The sequence below is a fragment of the Sipha flava genome, unplaced genomic scaffold (assembly GCF_003268045.1).
Source record: "Sipha flava isolate LNK unplaced genomic scaffold, YSA_version1 38_pilon_pilon, whole genome shotgun sequence".
Classification (NCBI taxonomy): Eukaryota; Metazoa; Arthropoda; class Insecta; order Hemiptera; family Aphididae; genus Sipha; species Sipha flava.
This window is the reverse complement of record NW_020273099.1, coordinates 3001581-3024354: the sequence shown is the minus strand read 5'-3', so window position 1 is coordinate 3024354 and position 22774 is coordinate 3001581. Positions and strand designations below refer to the sequence as shown.

Below are 22774 nucleotides of genomic sequence, written 5' to 3'. Positions count from 1 at the left end.
TTTCTACCTAATTCATTATATTTTTTATTATATTCAGCTAACGATAAATACGTAATTAATTTATATTCTTCTCCGATTAACCTGGTCGGTCCATAATTTTCGAAGTATAATCCAGGAGGATTTTTGTCGAAGTTTTCGATAGAAAAATATTTGTCAAATTCTTGTCCTGATATTTCAATACCCATCATGATACACATCACCATCCTAAAATTTTATTATTTATTAATTATTATTACCATATAAGTTATTAATCTCTTCTTTTTTTTTTTTTTTTTTTTTTTTTTAATTCTTAATTCTAATTCCATTCTAGTCTTATATTATATGATATTATATGATATTACATTATTTTATTTATATTACTCCATCCTCGATTAATTCATCTAGAACTTCACCTAACTCCTTACATATCGCATTCTGCGCATCTCCCGGTACTACATCTTGTGTAAACCCCGTTATTGGTATTATTAAATTTATTATTTCTGCTGGTGTGTATGGTTCTGCCATTAGATTATTTGCCTGTCGCATATGTTCTGCGAAACATACTAATTCTACCGTGGAATTTACATCTCCGAGTTCTCTTTCTATGTGATTGTCTCCTTTTAAAAATGTACTCAAATGTCTCATAAACTCCTTTGCTCTTGCTACATTCCTTTCAAAGGTATCACACATCTTGTTAAATATATATATTTATATTACCAACTCCTTGTATTAATGACCAAAATGCTTTCTTATCTTCTTATCTAAAAATTAAAATCCTTTTTTTTTATACTATCCTTAATTTTACGAGTATGTATATATATATATTCTAATTTTTATTTTTTTTTTTTATTAATTTATATTTTCGTTAAAATATATAACTAAATACTCATTAGGAATACCTATACCGGATCATCAAGCTAATACTGTAGCAGAGGCTTTCGTAGTACATTTTGTATGTGTTCACGGAATACCTGAGACAATATTAACTGATCAAGGTACTGAGTTTCTTAGTAAGACATTTAGTGAAGTCTGCAGATTATTAAAAATCAACAAAGTAAATACTAGTCCTTTCCATCCACAAACAAACGGAAGTTTAGAAAGATCACATAGAACATTAGCCGAATACTTGAGACATTACGTAGATAAAAATTTAAGTAATTGGGACCATCTGTTACCTTATGCATTTTTCGTTTATAACTCAACTGAACACACTTCAACTAATTTTTAACCATATGCATTAGTGTACGGAAGAACATTAGAAATTCCGATAAAATTAAAATCTGAACCTGAACCGCGATATAATTATGATGATTATTTATATGATTTAAAACAAAGTATGCAAGAGTCACACAAAATTGCGAGAGAAAAACTAGTCACACGAAAAATTAAATCAAAACAAGGTTATGATAAGAAAGAAAATTCTATTGATATACATGTAAAAGATTTAATATTATTAAAAGATAATACTGCTAGAAATAAGTTAGAATCGTTATGGATAGGGCCATACGAGGTAATAGATATAATAGGGGAAGAAAATATTGTTATTCAAAGAGGTAGAAGGGGAGTAACAGTACATAAAAATAATGTTAAGAAGTACTTTAACGAAAATATAAATTTAAAAAAAAAAAAAATTTAATTAAAAAAAAAAAAAATTTTAATAAATAATGGAATATCATATAATTTAAGGACAGGATAAAATTAGAAAAAGAAAAGTAAAATTAATATAATAAAAATTCTCAATAGTAATGCACCTATTTAATTATATATAATACTAACCAAAAATTAATACTAACCAATATAAATATATATGTAAGAAATATAAAAGATAAAAAAAATGTGTGATACTAACCACCATATATATATATAAAAAAAAAAAAATGTAACACTAACCTATTTAAATTAACACTAAATTAATTAATCATATTTTATTTGTAATATTTCCTATACGGAAATAATAGTATATTAATCATATTTTATTGTAATATTTCCTATGCGGAAATAATAATTATATTAATCAAATTTATTGTAACCATTATATAATCAAAACATATTATTTGTAATATTATTAAATGTAAATTATTAAAAAGTATGAATGAAATCAATACAAATCAATAGCTTTCGATAATATACAAATATTTTATGCTTTTTTCAACCTGAAATGTTTACGTTAGGGATTTGTGTCAGTTTTCTAATCTAAAATAATAATATTTCCCCCGAGAGAGACCGGGAAATTCAGCTATATAAAAATGAATGTTTGTATGTCCCTTATGCCTTCCTAAACTACTCGAAATATTCCACGGTTTGTGTCTGATTAACTTCGAAACCACTGAACCGATTTTGATGAAATTTGCTACAGAGATAGATTAGACCTTGAAGAAGGACAAACTCTACCTTTGTTGCGAAAAAAAAAGTAAAGGTAAGCATCAGTAGACTTGATTAGACCCAAACGAGCAGTTTTTGTTTGGTAAATGCTGTAACTAGCGAAAAAATGGAAAGCAATCTGATTGTCACAATTCAACGTGGACTTAGAAAATAATGGACGTGTCTATTTTATTGAAAATAATTTTTAAGAGCGACTATCTTCTACTCCACAAACTACACTCACCTCTTCTTTTTGATCTCTGTACAAAATATTAGTTTACAAAAACTTTTCTGTATGTATTAATATATGTATTAATGTGCAAATGTATTACACTTGGAACACAATTCAACTGAATTTTTAAGTTCACTTGATTTGCCAGATATAACGCCGCTCGTTTTAACATTAAAAATTGGCGTACACTTCATTCTTTTATGAAACATCAATCCACCATCACTCTGCAATGGTACCAACCAATTAGATTTATCAACTTTTTCACTGAAAGCCTTTCATTGAAAAAGTTGATGTACAACATTATTGAACCTATAATTTTAAACAGAACATTTTGAAGGCGAACTATGCACTAAATATGCACTATTGCCAAGCATCCCAATGATTCAAATAAATAATATAACTCTAACGTTTGAAGTTTCCGGTGCGACTCACTATTGCAATTATCATCAACATAGCGCAAGGACAATGACAACAAGTGTGAATTAGGAAAATGCATTCTTTTCACATGGACAGCTATGTGTTTATAATAAATTAATATTTATCAATTATAGTACATAAAAAATTATTATTTCAAATGTTATTTTAGGTGATTTATACTTAAAAAGACTGCGGTGAGTAACACCCGAAAAGAGTTTAGCACTCACAATTTTCTTAACGGGCAACGTCGGGTATCACTCACTCATTGATTATGGCTCTATCTCAAAACTATTTAAACTTGACTTTTGACATGGCGGTTTCTTCAATACGTGCAATATTAAGGGATTTAAAAAAATAACGAAACCGGCAAAGACGGTAAGTAGTTGACTGCCAGTAGTTTTGAGACGGAATATCTTTGCTCGAATCGTATCTAGTTGATTTATCGAAACTTTAGTTATGACATTGAAGATCTATGCCTGTTCTGCGTAAAGTAAAACAACACTTAGATATGTAAAGTCGAGTGCATTCAACCGAGCGCGTATTACGAGTATAGTCTACAGTACAATGTCATTACGTTTTAAACGGGTGTACATCAATGCCAATGTCACGAACAGCCACTGGAATTGTGTCCGTCACGTTTTGATCTTGATTGCGTGTGTCCCGTTGGGTACAGTTCGAAATCAATATAATACGGTCCAATTTCGTTTTACGGCATTCCAAAGGTTTTTAAGAGGTTTTAAAGTATTTTCTAGGACAGTAATGAAAACAGATATATTTTATTTAAATTCAATAACGTGAAGTAGTATACATTAATACAGATGTTGTATACGTAGTAACTTTAGATTATATTGTCGTATGCGCTCCGCCGTGTTCTACCACTCTACAAACATATTTAGATTTTATACAATACATTTTCGTATGGGAGATGATGAAAAAGTGGTTTTACGGACAAACAAAATTTTTTGTCAATATGTAATATAGTATAGGAATTAAAAATTGTTATATAAGTATTAACAACCGTCTGTCGTCGCCTCGTTTTATTAATTTCTTTATAGAAATAAAGAAAAATTCAAATAAATATTAAAATACTTGTATGCCATCAGAAACGCGTTTAACGAATACCTTTTATTCATATCTCAAGTGAACTCAAATATTATCATCCAGCGGCCAAAATATATACGATCAACAATTATATAATGCATGAAAAAGGTAGTGCTTATTTTTATTACCATTAAGTCAAGATAATAAGGATGTAAATTGCATAGTAGAGCATGTAAACAAGCGTCCCGTGATCGCAGGTCTGCAATGTGAACGCATACGACAAGATAGCCTAACTCTGCGAAAACACATTGTCAATGCACGGAGTATCTCTACTAAGAAGAGACGTTTTCTTTCACCAAAATACTAAATATAATAATTTAAAGAACATATTGCAAATAAATGGACTATATAATAATAAATGTAAAAAAATAAGTAGCCTAAATGGCACAGTAAATAAATAATCAATGTTGGCTCTACAGCGGCACAACTAAAAAAATATAAATAAGAAATAAATAAATGTTCTAACTCAGGTCGATCGCGACCTTTACTAAACTAACATTACTAATTAACAAAAATGTGGTCGACCAGTACTCACGTATAACTGTGACACACCATCCTATTCACAAATGCCACCTGGAAGTGATCATTATGGAACAATGTGAATTGAAATACACGAGTAGCTAAGTTAAGTTACTAAACGCCACTTACCAGACGGCATACGGCGCACAAAGAAAAACGTAGTTTTTTGAGAAGATGGCTGCAAACGAGAACGAGAACGAGATTGGAGAAAACCGATGTTGACGTGTACCTACACGTCGACGAAACGAACGGAGAGAGCCGACGATATTTGCCACGAAAGCTACGGCCGATAAAAATCGTCTCAGTGCCATCCCACCGAAACTGAAACCAAAAGAGCTTAAGAAAACTCACGGCACCATCGATAACGTGACTTTTAAAGACTTTACATACAACATGGATATTGAAAACATGGAATAACGAACATTTACGCGTGATGATAACAGCGCGATCGCATGCAACTGGGCAATCGCACATGGAGGTATACCTCCACGCTGTACCATTGCTGCATCTCACGCAAATCACAATGCAAAACGGATAACGACGACACGGATAAAAACATGAAAACCAGAAAACTAAGTACACGGCTCGAACACACGTCAATGTAAAATATGAAGTGCATGCAATTACTATAAGGCGCTGTTTATCGTGTACATTAAACTGTATTGCTATGGATAATATTGTGTACACGAAATTGAAAGATTAACAACTTGATTAGTGTAAGACGATTACATCTGAATGGATTACTAGGGCGTTCTAAAACTTTATGCTTTATCGAACGACGTTTAAAATAATTAAAAGTTATATCAACTAAAAGGACGACAGTGATTCAACACTTATGGTACACAACGTCAATCGTTAAAAACATACCTGACAATCTTTATTTATTATAAAACCGTATCCAACGGTCAACTGAAATTATTATCATCCTGGCGATGCGTTTATTGTTAAATCTTTAATTATCATCTGTGATCAGATGAAAAGTTTCACGTGACATTAAAAAAAATTACACTCAAACTCAAAAATGATTAATGGATTGTTAAAATATTTTCCTAACACATATATTTTATTACTGTACTGCATTTTATTTATTTTAATAATAATCAATATGATCGAATTCAGTAGTAATTTCAAGGATAATATTGCATATTTATTTATATTAATATTATACTATATTATATATTTATTTATATTTATTGATATTTTCTTTGTATTGATCCTAATGAGATCTTATGATCTTTCGGTTATTTAAAATTTTTCGTTTTCATTTTCATTTCATTTTCATATACAACATATTTAATATACATACGTTTATATCAATACGTACGAAGAGAACGAATAATTATTATATTAAGAATATAAATGACGCTGCAAAATGTAATAATAGTCCAACAAACAACTGTATCGTTTTATTGCGGTATTAGAGATGAATAATTTCAGTTAATATAAACCGATTTAAACATATCTTTATAATATTTTAAACTTGCCTAATCAAAACCAAGATTTTAGTATGCTGATCTTATTCTCGGACTGTTAAACTAAACATGTATCGTACTTCGGTTGGTCATTTCTTCATAAGGAATCACTCCGATGAGATGGGTGCATGTGTAGATAACGTCATTGATATAATTATATAACTTATTAAGTGGAAAATACTGTATAAAAATAAAAAATAAAACCGAAAAATATTATTTTATTTTCGTGTTACGTATAAATACATGAATCGTTGAAAAACAAACCAAATTTTGAACACGATTTCGTGTGAAAAGTTGCAATTATATTATACGGTTAAAGCGGTTTCATAACGTTTTAACGTACCGAGTTTGAAAACGAGTGTGAAAACATAATTCACTATTAGCCGTACCATCCGGTATAATTGCACCATAAAATATATCGGTCGTCCGTAAACATGATTGGTTATAAATGATCGTAAAATAAACTCATGCCGTCCGCGCGTAACGTGATTTTGAATATATCTCTCATTCACAACCGCGTTGGCGAGGACGAGATGAATCATTACTATCGTTGGGCTACGCGAGTGGAAACAACCCATTTCGCTCAATGGGTTCATTAGCGTCGGGCAGTCGGCGTACAGATTAGGCAGTATATAATAATATACCATATAACAATAATAATAATAATAATAATAATAATAATACGTGCGCTTTTCAAAAAAAAAAAAACGTTTATCTAAGATTGATGGGGTTTCGGTCGATGACGTGTCACAGTTTAGCTGTTGCTCGGCTAATGAATTTTACGACGTGAACAGACGCACAGAATAAATGAATGCACTGGTAAGACGCAGCAGCACACGCGACCGTAACCGATTTTCGTTGAAGTAACACTTAAAATATGTTAAAATATTAAGTAACAAGCTTAAAATTGCATCGATTAATTAAAACGAATTTCATCCGTTAACGGTCCGGCGACGTTCCTTCGGATTTCTAAACGCCAACGACAAGTTTTGCTTGTTGCTCGTACGGGCGCCCGCGAATAAAACATTGCACTGTGATTTTGTGTGCTACGATATTAATTTTCTCGCTGATTAACAGTTTTGCTTTTCGAATCCCACGAATATACGTGTACCCAACGCACCAAGGACCGACTACGTTTCACATCGTATAGGTTTGATCGTTATTGTTGTTGTACTACCGTGTTTACCGTGTTTCTTCTTATTATCCTGAAAAAAAAAAAAAATCCACTCGCTATACAATTGTTATTAAAAATGATTTTCATTCGACCGAGATCGATTTATCGTTTGTGTATTATAACTGTAAGAGTGCTGCGATAAATTACAACGGTTAAGGGTTCGTATCATGTGGTGTTATAAAATTTGTCACGCATTAATAATAATCAATAAGTAATAATAGTATATATATATATATATATATATATATAAGTACATTGGGAAAAATAAATGAAAATTTATTAAACCAAAAGGTACGTGTTGAATAAATAAATTATGTTCCGTAAGTATCTGATACAGCTAGTAAATGTCAGTCGCAAACATTATTTCTGATCATTGCCCCTTAAAAACAGTTTTGTATACTGCCAAATATTATTATCTGTTATGAAGGACTAAGATACATACCCCTTGTTATAATCTCATTTTAATACCATTTTAAATATTAAATAATTGTAATATAAAATACATAATTTCTCTTTATCGCATTACAAATTGGTAGTAAAAGTCGTAGGTTGCAATGTAAAAACAAGAATATACGTTACCCTTAGTTTGAACAACTAAACCGATTTTGGTTACCAGAATAGACTGCGTTACATAAATAGTACATGGTTTAAAATGTAAGTTTCGTAAAAATGCATTAATCGTTTTACCGTTTAATTCTATACGGTTATAAAGATTTATTTATTTACAATGAATGTATGTGCTTCGTATTTATTTACATGTAACTCTCATGAGTAAGTTTTACTTCAAATGACAAATAGTAGATAAAATTATTTTATTAGTTACAGTTAATTCGTTAAATTCACCATTTGTTCGATAAAAACAAACGTAATTCAATAAAATTCATGTATTTTTATCAATATTTTTCTCATTATTTAAAGAAAATATCTTCTGTAAAATCATTGTTCGAATTTACAATCCGCTTAAGGTATTTCGAAAGTTCAAAAATATCTTTATTGCAGAGTAAAAATGGAAGAATTTCGTGTAAAAAAACTTATTTATAATAGAATATGACAGCCATTTTTACTATTTTTCTTATTCATGTAATTTGGATAATTTTTCAATACTGAATTAACTCCGTAAAAATGATTTCATCTGAAAACCTGTAGCTCGTGTTCAGCACACATCATCAAAATATTTTGGCTATAATGATATGATAACAAATTAGCACGCAACAAAGTGGAACAAATGATTGGTATGCAGCCGGAAGAGTTGTAGAATTTTGTTTAAACCAGCAAGACATGACTCATAGTCTAGTGTCTAACCGTTTAAAAATTCACAGTTTTAAGTTAAATATATATATATAAGGATGGCTCACGTCCAAATGGGCGATTCGACAAATTATTGTCTCGCTGGTTTTTACAATTAATTTATCATTATATGATATATGCATCTTATTTGATGCTGTACATTGATCTCTTAATGGATAACGATCCGGTACGTCATAAATAAATCACGAAGACAATGCGATGTGTTCGAATTACGATTAACATGAAAAAAATTAATCGTTTCCAATAACATTACTTTTTCGTTCAATGAAAACGGTACGATACGTAAATGTAAAAATCGTATTTATGGTAAACCGATCGTTCTTGTTATCACAGCGACCGTAGGAATCGAAAGTCCGTTTTCGAACGCGGTGTATTTTAGAGAAAAAAAGGGTTTGAGATCATATCATTATAACTATAATAATTATTACGTTAAAATTCTGAAATCATGTGCTTTTTCCACACAATTGGCTGGGAAGAATTATTGCGATCGGTTCTAAAAAAAAAAAAACACACGTGACGTGCGTTATTGTACCTACAGCTTGTCGTCTACATGCATCGGTCGTTATCACCTCGTAGCAGTTCGTTCGGTGAAATACATGCGCATCGGAGGCACGATAGTTTTATGTGATCATATCGTCACGAAAATGAGATGCTGGTCAAACGCTAGATTTCGTTGTAACACAGTAGGTACACCCGGGCCGTTGTGATCGTATTTAATCGGTCGGTGTTGGTTATGAGCATAATACTATAGTCCGGAACGAGTGCTCAGCGCCGGACTTCATCCCGTCTCGTGCGCAACGTAATTGACGGTTCGGATTCAGAAGAACTACGGGGATATAGTGCGAGAGAGAAAGAGAGAGAGAAAGAGAGAGAGAGAGAGAGAGAGAGAGAGGAACAAACAATAAAAGTCACGAAGAGTAAAAGTACAATGTTAATAATATAATACGTATGCTCACGCGTGCAACCGCAAGTACTTACGTTTAACGACTCATGACGAATGCGTTTGGTTTGCGTCGTCCCATATTATTATAACCAGGATTCGTGACTTTTAATTATTTATAGCGCTGTAAGTCATTCGAGCAGTTTGTATATAATACGCTCTTACGAAAACGTAAACACTTGAATTAAAAAAAGAAAATCTGTTGCCAAATCTATTGGTGTACGTATTTTTAAAACATTTTTTTACAATCTGTTAACACTGGAACAATAGGTAAATTGTGTGTAATTACACGAGTACAAAGTTAACACGAATAAGCTTGTGGAAGAAACTAACCAACTTACCAACTAACTCGCTATCTACTTATTAGTACTTGTTTACAAAGAACGCATAATATTTCTAAAGTTTCGGCTTACACAAATCACAATCAAAAATAGTCGTCGGTGGCGATTCGTTGAGTTTGTTTTAGGCTCGGATAATAAGGCAAAATTAATTCTCTAGGCCATTATTAATATTTGAAATTATTAATTTTTCTAATCTATCATTTATGATCAAAATCTATTCCGATCAGTAAACGTGAAAAAAAAGTATCTGGATTCGATTGAAACCCTAAGAACGCGCTGAATGATTAAAATATGCAAAACAAAATGTCATGTTTCATCTCGCCGTAAATATTCCGGAACGAGTTGATATATCACTGTCAGTGAGGATATGCAAATGCTTCATGTCCCGAACCCTGATTTCAATAATGAATCATGTGCATCCGACGGAATTCCGTTTCGTTCCGTATCGTTTTAGGCGTGCGTGGGGGATAAGAACGCACTTGTACTCCTATTTACCAAACATAAATGCACGTCGCGCCGGTGCATCAGAGTTCATTGTCACGGCGAAATATTATTCGCATTCGTACACCACGCGCGCGCACGCACAAGTTACCTACTTACTTGATATTTTATACTTGCACGCATATTCAACTATGTTCGGTTAAAAGTGTTTGGATTCTGAAAAATATCGTCATAAAATGTCGATATCTTTTATTCACTCGTCCTGATGGTTAAACATTCCACCGATTATTTAGAAGGTAGTTAAATAATATTATTGTAAACAATAATATTGAAAATATTATTTATTTTTTATGCTTGGCTTTCAAACGGCCGCTAGGACTGTCCCGGCAAACAATCAATCCTCCATTACTCTTTGTCCTCTGTTCTTTGTTTTTCAATCTGGACCATCATTCGGTGTTCATATGTCCAAACTTTACTCACCACACACCGGGTCGTCGTCCAAGAGGTATTTTCCCTACTGGATACTCTGCCAATACCACGTGTCATAGTAGATTTCGACTACGATAGGTATGACCACCCCACTGTGATCTCCTACTCTGGATTGTATTTAATACGTTTATATTTCCCCCAATCCTTTGTTTTTTCTTATTCCCCGTCCGGCGGTTCCCTCGTTTTATATGGCCAAGCGCACTCGATACCGTTTACTATTCTATTTTTTAACAAACAAATTCGTTGCCGTTAGCTTAGATTAGCAAAAGATTAAAATTTTAGATAAGTCTTTTTTAATTTTTATTTTGTTATTCCTATCTAATATAATCGTATCGAATTGTATAAATTCTATATAAACGTTAATTTATAAAAAACTTTTTAACTAAAATATATTTCACTACGATCAGTTTTAGTCACGATTGTGTTGATAGTAATTGTAATACTAAAAACCACGAGAAACTTTATCCCCGTTCTCTCGACACGAAATTCGAGTAATATACTGCTAAATCGTAAAACGTTCGTTTAGTCAGAAAAAAATTCTCTGGGTGGTTTTAAATCTGGAGCCAAGACGAAATCGTTTTATTGCTTAAAAATGTCTGAAAAAACTAAGGTTCAGTCCCTGCACAAGGACGCGTTCGAGTCACATTAGGACGTTTTTTGTGAAACAGCTTGTGCATTCCAACGCACACACGGTTAAACCGTGAGACACCGGACGTGTCTGCGGTACCTAGCGGACTTTTCTATGAATAAGATTGAGCTGTGGACCGACGTACGCTCACACGCGTTGTTACGACGTCGGACGAAAACCAGTGCCGCGTTTAACGGGGGGGGGGGGGGATTGGCAAGGAGGGCAACTACCCCGAGGCATCAAATTCTTGTATGACTATCATCGTATTATTTCTATTACGTATGTTATTTTTAATATTGAATTGTAATTTTCTTAAGGGCGGCATATTTTAATTTTCCCCGGGACGGCTACATAGCTCAACGCGGCACTGGTGAAAACTGTCAAAAACACGTATTACGCGATGTTTTCCAAATGGTTTTCGCGCCCGGTCCGCTGTACGAACGATGCGTTGGCTGTCGCAATCGTCGTAAACGTCGAAACGCGCGTCTTCTAGTAATGTTCGGGCGGAACTCTTTTCGACCAAAAATGAAAAAAACAGTTTCCTCTTTTCGCCCAAAAATAATTGTATTATTTTCGCCCATAGTTTCACGTCTTACATTTTGGAAACCACTTTCTCAAAATTAATAATTTTTAAAAAATCTTATTTGATATTCGATAAAATCACGTTTTTGATTGTTATTAATATAGTCAGTCGAGAAAAGTGTATAAAGGTGCCGACTCTTCTATCGAAATATATAGTTTAAAACACTTTAATAAACGTTATAATTACTTAAAAGTCATAATTAATATGAATATTTGTATTATTTTACAACAACAAAACAAATTATTTATTTAAGTAGTAACCTGATCAAATTACTTATTAATTATTTTACATCGATAACACTATTTTAAATACTTATTTTTAACATTTATTAAATTATTATTAATAATTATATATTTTTTTTTATTTTTTTTATTTGATTATTATATGATTTTTTTAAAAATTATTAATTTTGAGACAGTGGTTTCCAAAATGTAAAACGTGAAACCATGGGCGAAAAGAGGAAACTGTTTTTTCATTTTTGGTCGAAAAGAGGACGTGGGCAAAAAGAGGAAGGTCATTTTTGGGCGAAAGGAGTACCGCCCTCATGTTCCTATTACGGACGATAACGCGCGTGCACAGCGCGGTTTCATTATCGTTACTGTTACGAAAACGAATAAATACGCGTATAAACATCCGAGAACCACAGATTTCTCGGATTGACCCACGACACCAGTAGTACCACACACACACACACACACACAAGCGTACGGAGACTAATGAGTAAAGACGATTTATTCGTAGATCCCGGTATAACTGGTTACAGCGTTTAAGGTGAACAATATATTATAACAGGTACGATGCACACGTAAATATCATATTGTGTACAAGTATGTATTCCCGTATATATATATATATATACTTTTATGAAATATATTTATACAAGTAAAATATTGCGACCGAGCATGTGTGTGTGTGTGTTTAATTATGACAATAAAATTCGAGAAAGTGCGAAAACTCGTTTCCGTAAAACTCGTCTACAATAAATATTATTTTAAGCGATTCGACTTTTTCTAATATTATAATGTCGTGTATATCTTAATAGGAACGATTTGTTCTAGTTATATAAAAAACACTGCGGGCACGGTATTATAAAACAAACGCGAAATCGCGCGTGATACAGTATTTTAATTATAATAAAAAAAAAATTTTAAAAATTGATAAACGCATTTTAACACGACATATAAAGCCAGTATATATATGCATCAGTGTTATTATGTTATTATAATCATGCCGAACGGATTTAGAACACGTTCAACTTGTATCATGATTAGGATAACGCGTGGAAACGATAAATATTCGAGTTTCGAAGAGTTGTATGCAAATGCAAGCAAGCATTGAACGACAATTATTAGTCGGAGCATAAAAAAATTACTACAGGCACGTAAAATGATTGGTCGGTTGTAAATATATTAACTTGAAAAAAAAAGGAACTGTGCATTTTTTTAACTGTTGAATTCTTCCGTTTTGTGACGTTTCGTTGTGACGAACTTTGATTCGTGAGTATTTATTATATTATTATATTTGTAACGCGAACAAATTAATAATATTTTGATATCGACTTGACTATTCGTTTATGGAGTTGATCGGAGAAAGCTGGAAAAAGTAATTGATTTTTTAAAATGTCAAGTAATGTAAGATGACCAATGGAGTGACTGCAATAACGTTGGAAAGCAAAAGAATAATTTAACTCGATCACAAGTGATCATCAGCTTTTGTTGATAAATGATACGCATTTTCAGGTTTTGTAGAAATAACTATACGTTTTACACATTCGATGTGTAGGTGAATGTAATCATTGGTTTGATTGAGATTACAGTTGATCGAATTTCGAATGCACGTAAAAAGTGCATTCAGACGAAAATTATCGATTATTCGAAAGTAAAAATAATACCATACGATTACCGTATAATACGTGTACGTGTAAATACATCGTATCGTCCGCACGTTGGTATTATCGAGTGAAATTTTATCGGACGAATGAGTTTACAGTTGTATACGTACATGGCGGACGGTAGAGGAAAATAATTGAATAAAGCGGTATCACTAACCGAACCGAACGAACATGGGCGCAACTAGAGCCCAAATATTTGAGGTACTGAAAAAATAAAATGAAATGGTATTTAACTGTAATTACTATAGATTATATAGATCTGTAAAAAAAAAAAATCAGAAGTGCTACATTTGAACTCAGGGTTGCTAAAAATCCTATTGCGCCCCCCCCCCCCTAGTTGCGCCTATGCGAACGAATCGAATACGGGAACGACGGGACTGCAGCGGGAGGACATGACGGTTCGAATGTCGCAACGATAGCAATATGCGCGCCGCCTACTTTGCCCTGACGCGCCGTCTCGGAATCATAGGCGTGCGCAGGGGATATGCAACTATATACCCTAAACATAGAGCCTTCTTTCCGGAATTACATAAAATAAATAAAAATTATGACATATTTGGTCTTATGTACTCGTATATTATGTGATTTTTTATTACATTATGATTTTTATTATATTTTTATATTCAGTCCCAGACAGTATAATTTATTTTTGAAACACAAATCATATGCTATAATAACGATTTGATGTGTTAATGAAATTAAGAAGTACAATAATTCATGCGAGATTAAATAACTATCAACTACACAGAACAAGAAATGGCTATAAATTAAAATACCGAAAACATTATTGGTGATATTAAAAATTCAACTGTACGCAGAATCGTTTTATGATTAATTTTAATTATTTATTAAATTTATTTTGTTTTTCAATTAAGTATATAATTACGTTTTTATTTATTCACCCTATTTAAACGTATTACTCAAACCATTTCAAAGGTTATGTATTTAATTATTTTTTTCGTAATTTATTTTAAATTTTAATTATGAAGACAGTTATAACGATTAAGAAATGGCTATTCAGTTACTTTTTTCGGGAAAAATTTTAAATTAAAATAATTATTAAGATCAGAATTTTGAACGCTTAAATTAACTTTCAGTTTTAGAGGGGGGGGGGGTTGGCAGGATATGCACTCACACTCCCTGCGAGATGGAGCGGCCACTGACGCAAGTCCATACCAACTTTTTTGCAAAACCAACGTGAATCCGCATAATTATCAATTAATGTATATGAATATAATAATACGGATATCCTGTAATAATTTACCTATATCACTATCACGATTAAAGATATAATGGTTACCCAGATGAAACGTCTCGTCGGATACGTTAAGATAGCAAAATGGATATATTTAAAAGGTCTCTTAGAAAAAGCCTAGAATTGTTTTAATTTTTTGCGTACGATTCCTGAGTATACTCACTTAATGAAAGACCGGTTGAACTATACTCAGACAACCTTATTGAGTTAATAACAAATATTAGGGTTGCACCCTCTGCGAAAAAAGTCTGGACACGCCTATGACGGGTATACGCACGTGTACGGAACGCTCGACGGCATCGCTCGGGTGAACGTGCGCCGAAGGGCAACGGAAAACTTTCGGCGATGTTTCAGATCCGTGATGACTAAGGCTAGGACTAAGATGACTAAGACTATGCATTGTTTTCCAAAGCTAACTGTGCGATGCTCGTTTTGTCACAAATTCGTTTTATGTAATTTTGAATGAGGATAAGAAAGTTTATTTTACATTTTTTTTTTTTTTTTGAGGTTTTTAGGCTTGATACAATTACACATGTGTTTAACGTCCAGCGGAACAACGAATCATCACGTACCCACGTGCATGTGCGTCGCAGAATGAGAAAACAGTGTCGAGTCGTCGAGACTGACGCGGAGATCGTCTTACGATTACGTAGGATTCAGTTGCTTTGGTGCGGAAGAAAACCAAACACGCGACGTGTCACGAAAAATCGCGTTTGTCGCCGATTATAATATGAAACGTGTACGGAAATGTACGGTAAATGCAGAACAATTTAGAATGCAAAACGAACAAGGCGATCCGAATTCCGAAACGCGTGGTGCTGGTCGATTAGAATAATATTATTCGCCTGAACGTGTGACGTTATTGTTTTCCAATACTCGCCCAATCGAAACGCCCTCGAAACGACCATATTGATTACGACGTACGCCGTCGTTCGTCTTTTTCGAACCCTACCTACTGTACACCGGTACGACTGTACAAACTTCAGTGGCGGTTCATTAGGTTTTGCTTTATCACGATCGGTTCGCAAAAAAACCTCGAGACCAGTGGCGCAACCAAAGAGGGAGAGGTCCCAGGTCCAGACCCCCTCACTTTGAACCGTATCGTCTTTCTAAAATGATAATGTTTGGCAAAATTGAATAATTGATTCGAAGATTGAATTAAGAAATTCCACATCAGAAAGAAGACGCAATGGATTAGCTACTCTCAAAGCTTCTCTCTTAAACTGTACAAAACATTGCTTAGATTTCAATTTATAATCTTGTACATATCTTTTACCTTTTTTTTTTTTACATAATACATTTAATTATCGTTCAGTTTTATATTATAGTTACAATATTTATATTAATCAAACTATAAAATATTAATTAAATTTGCTAGTCACTTTAAAATAATTATATTTTTGGACCACCCCTCCCCTTAAAAAAATCCTGGTCGCGCCACTGCTCGAGATCCATTAAGATCCATTTGGTCAATCGTGGCTTGAATATATCGAGTCCCGTGTGCCCGCCCCTTGTGGCCGGTACTGATAATCGTCGTAATACGGTCACTGTACGCACACGTAATGCTATACAATAACGACATCGCGAATAATTGTGAAAACGTCATTTTTCCCGGTGTAAACGTTTACGTAAGTTTATCAGGACACTACTGCGAAGTAGTACTAGCAAGTGTTCCAGGAATCCATATTTATCCATGTGTTTTATGATGGATAAAAACGATTTGTTTCGACGTCAATTATGGTTTAGCGTTGAACATTGTATTATCGGGATTATGACTTTTACGAATATCAATAGTATCCAGTTCGAGTTGTTCTGAATCAAGTTCGATCAAGAGATATCATATTATGTATAATACACGATCAAACAATATACTATACACTCCCAGGAGACGGAATGCAATACGGATACTCAACACGGTACACTGTATAGTTTTCAACGCGTGTATATATAATTATAATTTATTGATTATTAACCGTGTTCGCAAAGTTAATTTCGTCCTTCGAGTGGGCGAACGGAGAAGATGAATCATGAACAATATCATGCATGCATTATTTTGTATTGTGTTCGAATTCAATACATTTACCTGTCTATACAGATATTACGTCTAACCCTTTTGTACTCGATGCCATCGATCCGCAGTGCATCATGACCGTATTATATTATTCAACATAATGTAACAAACTCTTTACACTTTCAATAGTTGGCAATTCCGCAACATTATGATCTATATCTACACGTATTTATATTATATTATACCGTATATGATACTGTTTGAAATGTATCTAGCTACCCATTAATCGTGACGTGTAAGCCGTATAATTACGATGGTTGAAATCGAAAAGCTCGTGCGCAGTGCCGTAACGTAATCGAATAAAAGGCACGTTTACGAAAAAGTTTGTAAAATAATAATTTCACGTTCGTTTTAATAATATTGTGCGTAACAGGACAATATGTGAAATCGTAAATTTGTATTCGCCTACTTTGTACGTTTATTATCTGTGCCGATTTGGAAAATCGCCGTAGTATAAAGTGTACGAACGCGTTTTGTACTTTTCGAAAACGATGAGTTGTACATCAAAAGATCATATATTTTAACTATTATCACTATTAATTATAACTATACGCGGCCCGAGAAGTTTATAAACCATGAAGTTTACTACAGCATAACGGTTTTAAATATAAATCATTGTTTTATTTGATACGATATATTAAGCATACGCGCACGCGCGGTAGGTAAATAACGAAACGACCTATATAATTAATTTTGTGTTTTAGTTTGTGTGTATCAACGTAGCGTGCACGTTTAATAACTCGACACAAACGAATACTGTTTTCTTCGACCGTTTGCCAGACTTGGTGTTTACACAGTCGAATCGGACTTGATAGCGCTTAGTTTTCGTACCATCGATGCGCTTTTATCGGAAACAAACTACATCATAAAATGCATTCATCGCGGTACATGTCCGGGAATCCGTGATCGACGTCAAACCCGATATTATTAATGCATCGTGTTGCAGTAGCATTATAATAACGAGACGCATTCGAAGCCGTCCGCACTGTTGGATTATTATTATTGTTTTTTTTTTTTTTTTTTTTATATATATATATATATATACACCGAAAACCGTTTGATCAGCTGCACGAATACATTATATTATATCGACCAATGCCGTTGGTCCGATACAGGAGAACGTGAACGTGTATCGCTGTGTGCAGATCGAACCGAACGGACTAACATGATAAATATTTTTGTCACGCGATTTCCGAACAAAATATCTGAGGACGAAACGGTCACTGTGGTGCAGAGATGTACAACGTTATTTTCGAGGGCGGCTCTAATCCGAGGTACGCATCGGTGTCGCGAGCAAAAATTGTCTAAAAAGGGACGAGGAAGTAACGAAAATCTAAGATCGATAAGAATATTATGTTATTACCGATTAGTACATTACAATAATACATTTTACATTGTTCCAAGCTGACAACCAGCCTCGCCCGGGAGAATTTTACTACTTTCAATATAACTTATATATACATATATATATATATATATATATTCGTTGTCAAGTGACCAACACCTCAACCAGACACCTTTTATTCGATTATAGGTATCTCGATGATTTCTTTTTCGCGGGAAATTTATGTGAATTGAAAACTAATACATTTTCATAATGTATTATTATGACGGGCGCCGGAGGTTGATGTCCCCGCCGTAGTAGTTTGTCGGCCCGGATCTTACCCGCGTCCACGTTACTTACCTCGGTACAATAATACTACACAAAAGTAATGAAATGATTTTCCGCCGACGACGGCGATCACAATTTCGACGACCACAACAACAGTAGATAACGATAACAATGTCGAGCGTGTACGCGAACAACAATAATAAAAAATAATAACGGCCCGATGTGCAGAGCGCATAATACAATAATAATAATAATAATATTATATATACGTTTAGACAGTAATCGTCCGTGCGGTGTCATTTTTACTTTCTTCCGTTCGGTACGTACGTCGCAGTGTTGCAGGGCATTGGCGGAGGCGGAAGCGTCGAACGCGGGCGCCGTCACACGTCGACGTTCCGGAAGTCACCCGACGGTTACAGTACCGTGTTCGTAATAAAATAACAGCGCAATATTCAACAATGATAACGGGCGATCGGAGAAAGAATATTTTTTCGGGACGTGCGCCGAAACAGGAGAAAACGGTGTAGTATAATCATCGTACACGTGTCGTAACGATATGTCGGTCCGTTGGGACCCGGTCCGGACCGGCTGCGATGCAGGTTTTCCGAGACGGTTACGAATCGGTTTTCTCCTTCTCCTTCTCCTTCTCCGCCCGAAGATCGTTGTCGATGATTTAATTTTTTATTTTCGTCCGGTACACTCGAAACCGATGGAAACCATTCCGGTCGCCGACGGGAATCCGTGTCCGCAACGGTCGAGCCCATGTCCACTACGAGCGCGCGGCACACGTTTATGTACCGCGGTCCAGTCGCACGGGTCACGGCCGGGCGAAAGTGAACCGGCCAAGGTGGCCACCGCAGCGCTTTCTACACACGCGCGTTATTACACACCGATTTCTTTCGTCTTTACCCCCGAAAATATGCCGGTCCCTTAGTTCCGGTTCGGGGGCAAACGTCTTGCCCCGCCGTGAACTTACACACGTAGTATATTGTACATCGTACATTATTATTATTATAGTCATCATCGTAAAAAAATCGATTGACCGCTGTCGTTAACATTTCGATGTTTACCGCACCCACGGACAGAACGCGATAATATTATCGCAAACGCACAGCAACACTGCGATCGAGGAGAAAACGATACGCGACACGAGTACGTCCTTGGTGAAAACTTACGGTGACGATAACGGCTGTTAAAGTCTTCTGGAACCGTCCGACGAACGCGTCACTATCGTTTATTGATGTCGATCTCAGGTTTAGTTAGACTTTTCTCGATCAGCTTTACGTGGGTAAAATTACTTCAGCAATAATCATTTAGACACGACAATGACCGATAATAGATTTACTAGAGCGCTTTTTTTCATTTAAAGGGCTAACGAGGTTTCGCGAGTTAATAAACTACATTTTGAATAAAACAGCTATAGTAACATTACATAGTTATTCGAATAGCACTTAACGGCCTTGTTATATTGTAACAAATTATATAGCATTAACCACTACATTTTTAATTGTATACGTAAAAACACGTTTTACAATCTCGCCGGAAATAAAGGTCAACCTCTCGACGGATGCCCTTTAGGATTTTTTGGATTCAGACTGATCGGATGTGGTGAGAGCACAGTGAATTTTTTTTTTCAAATAAATCTGAATCGAACACGACTCTAAATTTCACAATTATTTATTGGCCGAATACAACTGTTGAACTGATGCGATTTCAATGAATAATTTACCTGAACGGGTCGCTATAGATTACCGTTTATAGTTGCTATTGTACACATTTCGGTCCGAATATCTTTTTAAACGTAGTTAAACTGCAGCCTGGGTACATTTTATATAACGTATGCTAATTTCGTCCGGAGATATCTTAGACAATGCATAGATAATATCGACATGAAAAAAAGTATATCCATTTAAAATTCGAAACCTTTATACTGTTTGCACGTGTAAAAACGTTTATTTGGGTTAAGAGAATAAAATTTGTGTACAGATATAACACCGCCAATAAGTTAATTCAATGCAATCGAACAAGACAATTGAGCGGTATCCAAGGCGAACTCTGCACGATTGTTACCATTTCGAATCTCGCAGTTGTACCATCAACAATTGAAAGATAACATAGACTTCGACCAATTGTTCTTGAACGCGCGTATTGTCAGTTCCATTTTATATGTTTTGATTAGAAACGTCACGATAAGAGTTATGGTCTAACATGTTGAAATCGTTTCAAATCCGTTGCGGCAACGGAAAATCCGTAGCTCGTCGTTTATAGTTTATTTAGAAAGCCTGGCATGGGTCTTCTTCAGTGATGTAAAAATACCATATTTTATTTTTTAATTGTATAATACGTGTATTATACGTTTATAATAAAGTATTTTACAAAAATGTTATGGTGTTTACGTAATTGTTAAATATATAACTGCCGGAGTGTAATAAGAATGTAAGATCAATAATATTAGACATTATTGCGTCAACTCATTATAAAAAGAAGCAGTAACTAATGCACTTCAATTAATTTTAACTTGTAGCCTGTAGGTAATTAAATAGAATAATAGAATTTAGTATAATATTATACTGAAGTCTACTGTCTACGATTATGACTTATAACTTGATTTTATGACTTAGCACTTATCGTACGTATCACTACGATTTACAAATATTTCGATTAGAATCATGGAACTTAAATTAATAGGTCTATCATCTATGGCAAGAATAGTTCTTTATAATGGACAATGATGCTTATTCTTTTAATCTCTTTTCTATGATCGATGCCAACCGGAAACCACCTACCAATAACCTTGTTACTTGTAACAAGGGTTTCGACCTCCCCCCCCACCCTTTAGAAGAAAAAAGGTTCTAAATTCATAAAATTATTGCTACGAATGTACCGAGAAAGAACGTTAATTAATATCACGTGGTCTTAAATAATTCTTCATTTAAATTTATAATAACAATAAAATAATATAATCGTTAACTCATACCTTTAATGAGCTATTTTATCATGTTATGAAATAACTTATTTTTTAGAAAAACTGTACCCCCTTCTACACATACACACACACACACACACACACACACACAAACATACACTCATACACAAGCATTTTGAAAACACCCCACTGACACCTGCCACGATTGTTAGCGTGATACCGCGGTCGGTACTCGAATGCTGGACCCAAACGACGTATTCTTCGCGTGTACGCGTTTCGTACAAGTTTCGAAGACCAGGTCCGTTTTACGGGAATGTCGTCGAACGGATTTTTGTTACCGATCGTTTTCTCTATCCTTTTTCCTTCTTCGTACACACGACGACCACTTTCTTCCAATCGCGGTGTGTCCGTGTGCCCGAGTGTAATAACGGGTTCGTCGTGGGCCAGCCATCACGGCGCCCGCCGCACGCGCGTGGCACAAGGTTAGGTCCGGACGCGGATAATTGAACCCGGCTCTACCCAGCGGGCAGCGGTACGGGTCGGCTACACCACGGTGACGCGATCGACCGTGAACGCTAAGTGACAACGATAACGAGGCGACCGCGTGTGAACCATGCAAATTATACATCCGGATTTTCCGTAAAACCCGACGGATCCGGATCCTGGATTTCGATATCCCGATTTCGGACTTAACATTTCAGTATCCTGTGTTCCGAAGTTAAAACATCGGTTTATTGCGAAACATGTGCAGTTGTTATAAGTCATACGCGAAAGAATAATATTTCGATTTTTCAAAGTCCGAAATCCGAATCTGGAACGAAATACGAATTTCGAATTCCGAAAATCCGGGTTTTCGAACTACGGTCAATCCGGATCGCTCCCATTACTACTGCGTATCGGTTCATTCTTTTAGCGCTGCGGTTTAATTACGATGACATACAACTGCAACAATGGTAAGGGAATCGGACGGTAGCGCTTCGTTAGGTTTCCGCGTGAACACATGTATATCGGACGATTATGGTTTCAAAAGTTTT

At 34.6% G+C, this 22774-nt stretch overlaps 1 protein-coding gene across 1 annotated transcript; it reads right to left on the bottom strand.

Moving 5' to 3' along the window:
• Positions 1–305: 305 nt before the first annotated feature.
• On the bottom strand, positions 306–799 carry LOC112688439. Its single transcript, XM_025561611.1, has one exon. The coding sequence runs from the start codon at positions 667–669 to the stop codon at positions 352–354; it is 318 nt and encodes a 105-aa protein (XP_025417396.1). The 5' UTR covers positions 670–799; the 3' UTR covers positions 306–351.
• Between the last annotated feature and the right edge of the window lie 21975 nt (positions 800–22774).